We start from the raw sequence: 12,551 nt of genomic DNA on the forward strand, positions 1-12,551 counted from the left end.
TGGGTTTCCTGAGATCAGGAACTCACGATGTGAGAAATTGCAGTTCATTATTAGCCAGCTGAATTGGGCCACTGCAGCTTGTCACTCTTTATTAGTCAATTAGAGAACTGAATTACATAAATTTAGGCAGTTTCACTACAGTTTCCTATGGAGTCCCAGGGAGTGAATGAACAGGGACAACCCCCTGTTTAAAAAGAAAATTTTATCTTTGATGAAATTAAAATCTGTAAAATTAAAAATGTTTCTTGGTCCAGGAACCTTGATTTTAACTATTACCTTTGTTTTTTTTTGCCATGAGTACAATTCAGATAACATTTTCCTTTTGTGCACTTTTGATTCAGATTTGGATGTGCGGTGGCCGGCTGGAAATAATTCCATGTTCCCGCGTTGGGCATATTTTCCGTAAACGCCGACCATATGGTTCACCCGGAGGACAGGATACCATGGCACACAATTCTCTTCGTCTGACACATGTCTGGATGGATGAGTATAAAGTATATTTGCCACGTACTAAAATTGCAGCCCATCCTACAAATGAGAGGAATTCATTGGAATTTCTTTTAATGATAGGATGTCATGCTTTGGGTTTTCTGCAAGTAGGATAAGTGTTTACAATACAATTACAGTTGCTGAATATTTAGTGACCAGTAATGTCGTTTTGTATTCAAGGAAGCTTCGAATTAGATTGTTTTTTCTTTTGTACTTTCGTTTTCTCCCTCTGCATGGCTGCAGCCTCCTAGATTAATCCTAAATTTAGTTAGTCTCCTATCTCTCTTTATTTGCATTCAAAACAGTGAGGCACAAACCAGTTTGCATCTCCTATGACTGAAACTTATGAAACTTGTGTGCAGAGTGAATATGGTGGTTGAAAACTAAATTAGTAATTACCTTTTTGACAAGTTACGCAATGGAAAGATTAATGGGATTCTCACTGAATGCTCTTGATGGCTTCAATGAATGTAAAAAGCACCATCCCAACAGACAATATAGCTCAGGCTAAAGCTGCAAATCTGATTTATTGCAATATGTTCTGCGCTTGGTTTGATGCCAACTCCTAGAGGTGCAAGACCATACTTTGCCATCAATTCCATTACCAGCTTAATTGATGGTTGAGGATAGGCACAATAAATTAATGGAAAAGAAGGTTACCTTTAACCAAAATCTCCTAATTTGGCACCAAATAGCATTGTGGAGTTGGTTGATTGTTTTAGTGAGTTTTACATTATTGTTGTAAGCAACAAAAATGGGTTGCTGCTACCATTGTAGGACAGGATAGCACCCGGATAGAATACTAAGAATATTGTACATTTATGTTTCATTATAAACAATCATTAGAACCTTAATTCCTACTCTGGAATCTAAAGCTTACAGCTTTTTCTCACAGAACGGCAACAATTTAAAGTTGGTCCCATAATAAATTGGCTTTACTTTCTCCAGAGATGTTTAGTATTCCTCACACATGAATGTCAGGGTTTTTCAATTTCTGAGACTTAAAAAAAAATCTAATTATCTTCAATATTAACTGTAGGAAGCTTTTTAAATTCCAGGAACAATACTTTGCCCTGAGGCCTGAGCTGAGCGTCCAGAATTATGGTGATATCAGCGAACGAGTTCAGTTGAGAAAAAGACTCAATTGTAAATCATTTAAATGGTACCTGGACAATGTGTACCCAGAGATGCAAGTTATTGGACCAAATGAAAAAGCCAGAATGAAGCAGCCATTGTTAGTTAACAAAGCTGTGAAACGGCCAAAGGTTCTCCAACGTGGAAGGGTAAGGTTCAGTGATAAGATGCCAAACTATCAGAGATTTTCTAGGAATCTGCAGTTAAAGCTTTATAAAGTCATTTTTGTGAACGTTGTCAATGCTTTTAATGTATATATCAGTCATTTTTTGCAGTTTTTACAGTGCAATAATATACTGCATATTAACCTACTACTGCAAACGATTGGATTATCAATCCATGACGTGAAATTTCCTCAAACTGCGCAACTTGATATTTACTCCAAAATCCAGGCCGATCTTGCCATTCGCAACTTACACTGAAATTTCCTGTGATGTAAAAATCGGTGCAAAGCCAAGCAGAGATCAGTGTAAACAATTGGGAGCTGAGGAAAGTGGTCAAGGTAAGTGGTAGGCCACTTTCCTTTTTATATGTGTGGAAGTGGAAGGTTCAGGCCAGCAGACCATCCTAAATCAAATTTTCCTACACTCTGTTCTCCTGGTGGGAATGCTTCATGTTCAGGGTATTAAGCAATGGGAATAGAGTATGTTGCCATCTCTCAGGACAACAGTACATAAGGACCTTGTGACCCCCTCAATCATTGCCCACCTGATGCCAGAAAGGCAGCAGGGCCAGATTACCCTCCCAAGTGCTGAGTTGATGCAGCATGAAGTTGGGACCTCTCAAAACCGAGCTCCTAGACATAAAGAATCAGCAGCATTTCAAAATTTGATGAGGTCACATGAGTCTTCCATCTTCTGTGCTACAGACACTGGGAGAGCACCTCATAAGAGCATTAGAGCAGAGAAGAAAGCATTAGGCACTCACACCAAGATGGTAATTAATATTAGACATTTGCATATAGCAGTAAAATGATCATCTATTCTGAAATGTTTGTGTGCAGAGAGTGTTCCAGCAGCAGCTGGTGTACCTGCAAGGTTAGATGACATGAATATCAGTATTGGTCTCGGGCCAGATGCTATTTATTTGAGGAACTGGGAGAGATGTTGGACATGATTCTTAATGCAGCAGTGTAGGGATTGTTAAGGTGAGCTCTTCAGTGAACTGCAGCTGAAATACTCTGGCCACAGCCAAATATTGGAACCTTAAGGAAATCAAGAGAGACAGGATCAGGCAAGAAAGTGGAGTTGAGGTAGAAGATCAGCCACGATCTTGAATGGTGGAACAAGCTTGGGGGTTTGTATGGATTACTCCTGTTCCTATTTCATGGGCAGAATTTTCACCTCGGCGGGCGGGCGCACACCCGAGCGTGAAATGACGTGCATTGACAATCGGGCGAGCGTCCCAACGTCGATGTGCAATCCCACGATAGTTCGGTCAGTGGGCACACGAGGGAATCGGCAGCGCACCTGCCGACAATTAAAAGGCCTATTAAAGTATCAATTAATTTAAATTTTTTGCTGCCTGTCCAACCTTCTGGTTGGCAGGCAGGCGAAAAGGCCAAGCGGCCTTTGCATTTTTTTGGAAACCTTGTCCACAGGCAGGATGAGGTTTCCAACGTCAAATAAAAATAAAATAAAATGTTAAATTTCAGTTATAACATGTCCCTGCTCATGTGACAGAGTCACAGGAGGCTGAATTGAGTATTTTCAGATCTTTATTTTTTCTTTTAAAACTCTTCATCTCCCTGAGGCAGCTCTGTGCCTCAGGCAGGTTCTCAAGTGTGCGAAGTTCGCGCTCTCCCCGCCCTTACAGGCAGCGATGAATCACCTTCTGGCCTTGATCGCGGGTGGAGGTCAGCTTCCCGACTGCCACCACCCACCCCCAACAAGCCCGTCCGCCAAGGTCAAAATTCTGCCCTAATGTTCAGATGCTCTTCCTGCTTCATCAGTCAGTGTCCTTTCTCTCATCGTGCTAGCCATGTATGCTCTCCGTGGCAGAGCAAAGTTGTGCAGAAAGAAACCAAACTTTTCCAGACATCAGAATCGTTGTTTGAGGACTCACAACAGTCAGTTTCATGAGGGCTTAAACGCAGCCTGATTGATACTCAATTCAGCCATTGAGCATAGGTTCCTGGGAGGAGTCATGATCGAATTGTGCAAGGAATACCTTTTGTTCCCTAGCAGCCAGGGTGTCACACTTGCTGTACATTTTTTTCATTCTTTCACAGGATATGGGTGTTGCTAACTAGGCCAGCATTTGTTTCCCAACCCATATTTATTTCTATTCGTTCACGGGATGTGGGCTTCGCTGGCTGGGCCAGCATTTATTGCCCATCCCTAGTTGCCCTTGAGAAGGTGATGGTGAGCTGCCTTCTTGAACCGCTGTAGTCCATGTTAGGAAGGGAGTTCCAGGATTTTGACCCAGTGACAGTGACGGTGATATATTTCCAAGTCAGGATGGTGAGTGACTTGGAGGGGAACTTCCAGGTCATGGTGTTCCCACCTATCTGCTGTCCTTGTGCTTCTAGATAGTGGTGGTTGTGGGTTTCGAAGTTGCTGTCTAAGGAGCCTTAGTGAATTCCTGCAGTGCATCTTGTAGATGGTACACACTGCTGTTACTGTACGTCGGTGGTGTAGGGAATGAATGTTTGTGGATTGGTGCCAGTCAACTGGGCTACTATGTCCTGGATGGTGTCAAGCTTCTTGAGTGCCGTGGGAGCTACACACATTCAGGCAAGTGGGGAGTATTCCATCACACTCCTGACTTGTGACATGTAGATGGTGATTGGCTTTGGGGAGTTAGGAGGTGAGTTATTCGTCAAAGGATTCCTAGCCTCTGACCTGCTCTTGTAGCCACAGTATTTATATGGCTAGCCCAGTTCAATTTCTGGCCAATGGTAACCCCCCCCAGGATATTGATAGTGGGGGTGTCAGTAATGGTAATGCCATTGAATGTCAAGAGAAGATGGTTAGATTCTCTCTTGTTGGAGATGCTAATTGCCTGGCACTTGTGTGGCATGAATGTTACTTGCCAATTGTCAGCCAAACCTGAACATTGTCCAGGTCTTGCTGCATTTGGACAAGGGCTGCTCCAGTATCTGAGGAGGCGCGAATGGTGCTGAACATTGTGCAATCATCAGCGAACACCCCCACTACTGACTTTATGACAGAAGGAATGTCATTGATGAAGCAGCTGAAGATGATCGAGCCGGGGACCTACCCTGAGGAACTCGTACAGTGATCTCCTGGAGCTGAGATGACTGACCTCCAACATCCACAACCATCTTTCTTTGTGCTAGGTATGACTGCATCAGTGGAGAGCTTCCCCCCCGCAATTCCCTTGACTTGTTGATTCACTAATCCATTGGTTGTGGGATGGCTTAGCTCTCTCTATCACTTGCTGCTTGCGCTGTTTGGCACGCAAACTGTCCTCTGTTATAGCTTCACCGGGTTGACACCTCACTTTTAGGTATGCCTGCTACAGCTCCTGGCATGCCCTCCTGCACTCTTCATTGAACCAGGGTTGATCCCCTGGCCTGGTGGTAATGGTAGAGTGGGGAATATGCCAGGCCATGAGGTTACAGATTGTGTTCGAGTCTTTGTGCTAGGTATGACTTCAGCCAGTGGAGAGTTTTCCCCTGATTCCCATTGACTCATTTTGCTAGGGCTCCTTGATGCCACACTTGGTCAAATGTTGCCTTGATGTCAAGGGCAGTCGCTCTCACCTCACCTCGGGAGTTCAACTCTTTTGTTTGATCCAAGGCTGTAATGAGGTCAGGAGCTGAGTGGCCCAGGCGGAACCCAAACTGGGCATCAGTGAGCAGGTTATTGCTAAGCAAGTGCCGCTTAATAGCACTGTTGATGACCCCTTCCATCACTTTACTGATGACCGAGAGTAGACTGATGGGGCGATAATTGGCCGGGTTGGATTTGTCCTGCTTTTTGTGTATAGGACATACCTGGGCAATTTCCCACATAGCCGGGTGGATGCCAGTGTTGAAGCTGTACTGGAACAGCTTGGCTAGGGGCGCGGCAAGTTCTGGAGCACAAGTCTTCAGTACTATTGCTGGAATATTGTCAGGGCCTATAGCCTTTGCACTATCCCGTGTCTTCAGCCATTTATTTATATCACGTGGAGTGAATGGAATTGGCTGAAGACTGGCATCTGTGACGCTGAGGACCTTTGGAGGAGGCCGAGATGGATCATCCACTTGGCACTTCTGGCTGAAGATTGTAGCAAATGCTTCAGCTTAATCTTTTGCACTGATGTGCTGAGCTCCCCCATCATTGAGGATGGGGATATTTATCGAGCCTCCTCCTCCAGTGAGTTGTTTAATTGTTCACCACCATTCATGACTGGATATGGCAGGGCTGCGATCTAATTCGTTGGTTGTGGGATCGCTTAGCTCTGCCTATCACTTGCTGCATATGCTGTTTGGCACGCAAGTAGTCCTGTGTTGTAGTTTCACCAGATTCTCACCTCATTTTTGGGCATGTCTGGTGCTGCTCCTGGCACGCCCTCCTGCACTCTTCATTGAACCAGGGTTGATCCCCTGTCTTGATGGTAATGGTAGAATGGGGGATATGCCGGTCCATTGGGTTACAGATTGTGTTCGAGTACAATTCTGCTGCTGCTGATGGCCCACAGCACCTCATGGATGCCCAGTCTTGAGTTGCTCGATCTGTTTGAAATCTTTCCCATTTAGCACAGTGGTAGTGCCACACAACACAATGGAGGATATCCTCATTGTGAAAGTGGGACTTCGTCTCCACAAGTACTCTGCGACGGTCACTCCTACTGATACTGCCATGGACAGATGCATCTGTGGCAGGCAGGTTGGTGAGGATGAGGTCAAGTATGTTTTTCCCTCTTGTTGGTTCCCTCACCGCCTGCCGCAGACCCAGTGTAGCAGTTATGTCCTTTAGGACTCAGCCAGCTCAGACAATAGTGGTGCTAATAGCCACTATTGGTGATTGACATTGAATCCACCCTTATAGGCCAGATTTCTTTCCCTAAAGGACATTAGCAAACCAACAATAATCGACTTTGGTTTCATGGTCATCATTAGACTTTTAATTCCAGGATTTTTTTTATTGAATTCAAATTCCACCATCTGCTGTGGTGGGATTTGAACCCAGGTTCCCAGAGCATTACCTGGGTCTCTGGATTACTAGTTCCGCGACAATGTGCCATTGCCTCCTGTAACGTTATCAGGTCTCTGACCAGGTCGCCTTGGTTGTGCACTCTGGAGCGTTTTGGATTCTGAGCCTTTGACCTGTTCTTGTAGCTGCAGCGTTTATATGGCTGGTTCAGTTCAGTTTTTGGTCAATATTAATGCCCAGGATGTTGATAATGGGGGATTCAGCAATGGTAATGCCATTGAATGTCAAGGGAAAATGGTTGGATTCTCTCTTGTGGGGATGGTTATTCCTGGCACTTAGGTGGCAGGTAAGATTTGCACCACACATCAGCCCAAACCTGAATGTTGTCCAGGTCTTGCTGCATTTGGACATGGACTGTTTCAGTATCTGAGGAGCTGCGAATGGTGCTGAACATTGTGCAAGCATCTGTGCAAGCATCAGTGAACATCCCCACTTCTGCCTTATGATGGAGGGAAAGCCATTGATGAAGCAGCTGGAAATGGTTGGGACTGAGATGATTGACCTCCAACAACCACAACCATCTTCCTTTGTGCTTGGTATGACTCCAACTAGTAGAAAGTTTTTCCCTGATTCCCATTGACTTCAGTTTTGCTAGGGCTCCTTGATGCCATGCTCAGTCAAATGCTGCCTTGATGTAAAGGGAAGTCACTCTCACCACACCTATTGAGTTCAGCCCTTTTTTATCCATGTTTGGACCAAGGCTGTAATAAGATCAGGAGCTGATTAGGACAAATTATTTAGTGGAGGATTCCCACAGCTACCAGGAAGGTGGGCACAGACCTACCTGATCCGCTGGCTTATGGATTATCCGCCACTTGCATGTTAATGGGATAGAAGCCCATGCAACTTATAAAAAGAGCATCTCAGCCAAAGTGGCCTGTGGGGTGCAGTCAATTCGATCCTGGAATTCTGGAGGGGAAGCTTGTAATCTTCCAGAGTCCTTTCCTGCTGTTTTCATGAGGAAAATGATTTACTTGATGTAATGATTTACCCACATTTACTTCAAGAAACATGTCACCATCTTAATGTAAAATTGAACTCCACACTGACATAATTACAAATATAGCCTTCATCCATCGCCCTTGTCCTTTCTGACCTTCATTGGCTCCCAGTTAAGCATTGCCTTAATTTTAAAATTCTCATCTTTGTTTTCAAATCTTCCATGGCCTTGCCCCTTCTATTTCTGTAATCTCTTCCTGACCTCTAATTGCACTTCTCGAATTCTGGCCTCTTTAGCATTTCTGATTTTGATTCCTTGTCATTGGTGGCCTTACTATCAGCCACCAAGGCCCTAAGCTCTGGAATTCCCTCCCACCACCCCACATCTCTATCTTTCTTTTCTCCTTTAAAATACTCCTTAGAACTGATCTCTTTGACCAGCACAGACATGAAGGGCATCAGCATCCTTCTGTGTGGTAATGCTTCTATGGTTGTCTGCCCTAACATCTCCTTATGTGGCTCTATGTCAAATTTTGTGTTAAACGCTCCTGTAAAGCACCTTGGAATGTTTCACTGTGTTAAGGACTCTGTATGAATGCAATTTGTTGTTGTATCACCTGTAGCAGTCTGGAAGGAACCAAAGGCTAAAAACACAAGACTACAGTAACATTAACTGAAACAGCCAATGCTGTCCTAGCCATGCCAGTTAGTTGTAGGCCTTGTTGCAGGAGTGTGATGGAACACATTCCACTTGCCTGGATGAGTGTAGCTCCAATAGCACTGAAAAAGCTCAACACTATCCAGGACAAAGTAGCCCACTTGATTTGCACCTCATCCACCATGCTAAACATTCACTCCCTCCACCACTGCACAATGGCGGCAGCGTATACCATCTATAAGATGAACTGCAGAAACACACCTAGGCTTATTCTACAAGACCTTCCAAACCTGCAACCTAAAGACCAAGGACAGCAGATGCATGGGAACACCACCACCTTCAAGTTCCCTTTCAAGTCACACACTATCCTCACTTGGAACTATATCGCCCTTCCTTCATTGCTGCTACATCAAAATCCTGGAACTTCCTCCCTAACAGCACTGTGGGTGTACCTACACCACAAAGACTGCAGCAGTTCAAGGCGGCAGCTCACCACCACCTTCTCAAAGGCAATTAGGGATGGACAACAAATGATGGTCTAGCCAAGGACTCTCACAACACATGAATGAATAAAAATAGAGGCAATTCCGTGACAGTCTTCATAGAGAACCACAGCTTCATCTATGCTGCTCTTCAGAGAACTCAACTATATTATTCTGGGTATAGACACCCTGTTCACCCATCACCCCTGTACTCACTATCTTACATTTGCTGGTGATGACATCCTTGTGTTAAAATCCATCCATAGTCCCTTGCCCCTCCCTATCTCCGTAATCTCCTCCAGCCATACAACACTCCGAGATATCTGCACTCTGCCACTTGGCCTCTTACGAATCTTGATTTCCTTCACTCCATTGCTGGCGTCCATGTCTTCAGCTGCCTCGACTGGCTAAGCTCTGGAATTCAATTTCTAAACTTCTCTTCTTTGCCTCTTTCTTCTCCTTTAAATTGATCTTAAAACGTAGCTGTCCGAATGATTTCTTCATGTGGCTTGGTGTCCAGTTGTGTCTGGTAACACTCCTGTGAAGCACATTGGCATGTTTTACTACATTAAAGCTACTAAATAATAATTGTTTTTGGGAGGCTAAAGATTGCCACAAACATATCTCCTGTTTTTCTCCGGTAGCTGTGTTTCATCCTCCTACTATGTCCCTCCTTCTCTTGCCAGAGGGACTGCATGAAGAAGGAAACAGTACCTTGCCAGAAACCCCTTAATTGCTCAGAAGGTTGACAGCCAATACAAGCACTTTGACATTGTCTAAAGGGCAAAAAAATCCCACAAAAAAGTCATTCAAAACTCATCCAAAAGTACAGCCAAGGCGACCTGGTCAGAGACCTGATAATGTTAGGGGAGGCGATGGCGTACTGTTGCTGGACTAGTAATCCAGAGACCCAGAGTAATGCTCTGGGGACGCGGGTTTTAATCCCACCACGGCAGATGGTGGAATTTGAATTCAATAAAAATCTGGAATTAAAAGTCTAATGATGACCATTGTTGATTATTGTAAAAACCCATCTGGTTCACTAATGTCATTTAGGGAAAGGAAATCTGCAGCCCTTACCTGGCCTGGCCTACATGTGACTCCAGACCCACAGCAATGTAGTTGACTTTTAAATGCCCACTGATATAGCCTAGCAAGCCACTCAGTTGTATCAAACCGCTACAAAGTCTCAAAAAAGGCATCGACCTAGGCACTGGAAACGACAACGGCAAACTCAGCCATGTTCACCCTGCAAAGTTCTCCTTACTAATAAAATTGGCAGACCTATCTCACAGACTAGTCAAGCAACAGCCTGACATAGTCATCCACATGGAATCATACCTTACAGATAATGTCCCAGACACCAGCATCACCATCCATGGGTATGTCCTGTCCCACCGACAGGATAGACCCAGCAGACGTGGCAGCATAGTGGTATGCGTCAGGAGGGAGTTGCCCTAGGAGTCCTCAACATCGACTCTGGACCCCATGAAGTCTCATGGCATCAGATCAAACATGGACAAGGAAACCTCCTACTGATTACCATGTAACGCCCTACCTCAGCTGATGAATCAGTGCTCCTCCATGTTGAACATCACTTGAAAGAAACACTGAGGGTGGCAAGGGTGCAGAATGTCCTCTGGGTGGGGAATTCAATGTCCATCACCAAGAGCGGCTCGATAGTACATACTATTGACTGAGCTGGCTGAGTCCTAAAGGACATAGCTGCTAGACTGGGTCTACGATAGGTGGAGAGGGAACCAACAAGGCTGGGCATCCATGAAGGGCTGTGGGTCATCAGCAACAGCAGAATTGTACTCAAACACAATCTGTAACCTCATGACCCAGCATATCGCCCACTCTACCATTATTGTCAAGGCAGGGGATCAACCCTGGTTCATTGAAGAGTGCAGGAGGGCATGCCAGGATCAGCACCAGGCATATCTAAAAATGAGGTGTCAACCTGGTGAAGCTATAACTCAGGACTACTTGCGTGCCAAACAGCATAAGCAGCAAGTGATAGACAGAGGCTAAGCGATCCCAAAACCAACCGATCAGATCGAAGCTCTGCAGTCCTGCCACATCCAGTCGTGAATGATGGTGGACAATTAAACAACTCACTAGAGGAGGAGGCTGCACAAATATCCCCATCCTCAATGATGGGGGAGCCCAGCACATCAGTGCAAAATAGAAGGCTTAAGCATTTGCTACAATCTTCAGCCAGAAGTGCCGAGTGGATGATCCATCTTGGCCTCCTCCAGAGGTCCTCAGCATCACAGATGTCAGTCTTTAGCCAATTCTATTCACTCCACGTGATATCAAGAAACGGCTGAAGGCACTGGATACTGCAAAGGCCTGACAATATTCCAGCAGTAGTACTGAAGACTTGTGCTCCAGAACTTGCCGCGCCCCTAGCCAAATTGTTCCAGTATAGCTACAACACTGGCATTTACCCAGCTATGTGGAAAGTTGCCTAGTATGTCCTGTACACAAAAAGAAGGACAAATCCAACCCGGCCAATTACCACCCCATCAGTTTACTCTCGATCATCAGTAAAGTAATGCAAGGGGTCATCAATAGTAGTTTCAAGCGGCACTTGCTTAGCAATAACCTGCTCACTGATGCCCAGGTTCGGTTCCGTGAGGGCCACTCAGCTCCTGACCTCATTACAGCCTTGGTTTAAACATGGACAAAAGAGCTGAACTCCTGAGGTGAGTTGAGAGTGACTGCCCTTGACATCAAGGCAGCATTTGACCGAGTGTGGCATCAAGGAGCCCTAGCAAAACTGGAGTCAATGGGAATCGGGGAAAATTCTCCACTGGCTGGAGTCATACCTAGCACATAGGAAGATAGTTGTGGTTGTTGGAGGTCAGTCATCTCAGCTCCAGGACATTACAGCAGGAGTTCCTCAGGATAGTGTCCTCAGCTCAACCACCTTCAGCAGCTTCATCAATGACCTTCCTTCCATCATAAGGTCAGAAGTGGGGATGTTCGCTGATGATTGCACAATGTTCAGACCATTCAAGACTCCTCAGATACTGAAGCAGTCCATGTCCAAATGCAGAAAAACCTGGACAGTATTCAGGCTTTGGCTGACAACTGGCAAGTAACATTCACACCACACAAGTGCCAGGCAATGACTATCTCCAACAAGAGAGAATCTAACCATCGCCCCATGACGTTCAATGCATCACCATCACTGAATCCACCACTATCAATATCCTGGGGGATTATCATTGACCAGCAACTGAACTGGACTAGCCATATAAATACTGTGGCTACAAGAGCAGGTTAGAGGCCAGGAATCGTGCGGCGAGTAACTCACCTCCTGACTCCCCAAAGCCAGTCCACCACCTACAAGGCACAAGTCAGGAGTGTGATGGAATACTCCCCCCTTTCCTGGATGAATGCAGCTCCCACAACACTCTAGAAGCTTGACACCATCCAGGACAAGGCAGGCCGCTTGATTTGCACCACATCCACAAACATTCACTCACTCCACAACTGACGCATAGTAGCAGCAGTGTGTACCATCTACAAGATGTACTGCAGGAATTCACCAAGGCTCCTTAGACGGCACCTTCCAAATCCACGATCACTACCATCTAGAAGGTCAAGGGCAGCATATAGATGGGAACACCACCCCCTGGAAGTTCCCCTCCAAGTCAATCACCACCCTGAATT

General features: G+C 45.4%; 1 protein-coding gene across 2 annotated transcripts in view; it reads left to right on the forward strand.

Annotated features, from left to right (window-relative positions):
* The window catches only part of galnt11 (UDP-N-acetyl-alpha-D-galactosamine:polypeptide N-acetylgalactosaminyltransferase 11 (GalNAc-T11)), a 180,479-nt gene that overhangs the window by 148,987 nt on the left and 18,941 nt on the right, over positions 1-12,551 (forward strand). For both annotated transcript variants that reach the window (XM_078536890.1, XM_078536897.1), the window contains 2 exons: positions 342-494; positions 1,548-1,772. In XM_078536890.1, coding sequence (XP_078393016.1) covers positions 342-494; positions 1,548-1,772 — 378 coding nt within the window. The remainder of the gene's footprint in view (positions 1-341; positions 495-1,547; positions 1,773-12,551) is intronic.

Source organism: Cetorhinus maximus, chromosome 3 (genome assembly GCF_964194155.1).
Source record: "Cetorhinus maximus chromosome 3, sCetMax3.hap1.1, whole genome shotgun sequence".
In the NCBI taxonomy this organism is placed as follows: Eukaryota; Metazoa; Chordata; class Chondrichthyes; order Lamniformes; family Cetorhinidae; genus Cetorhinus; species Cetorhinus maximus.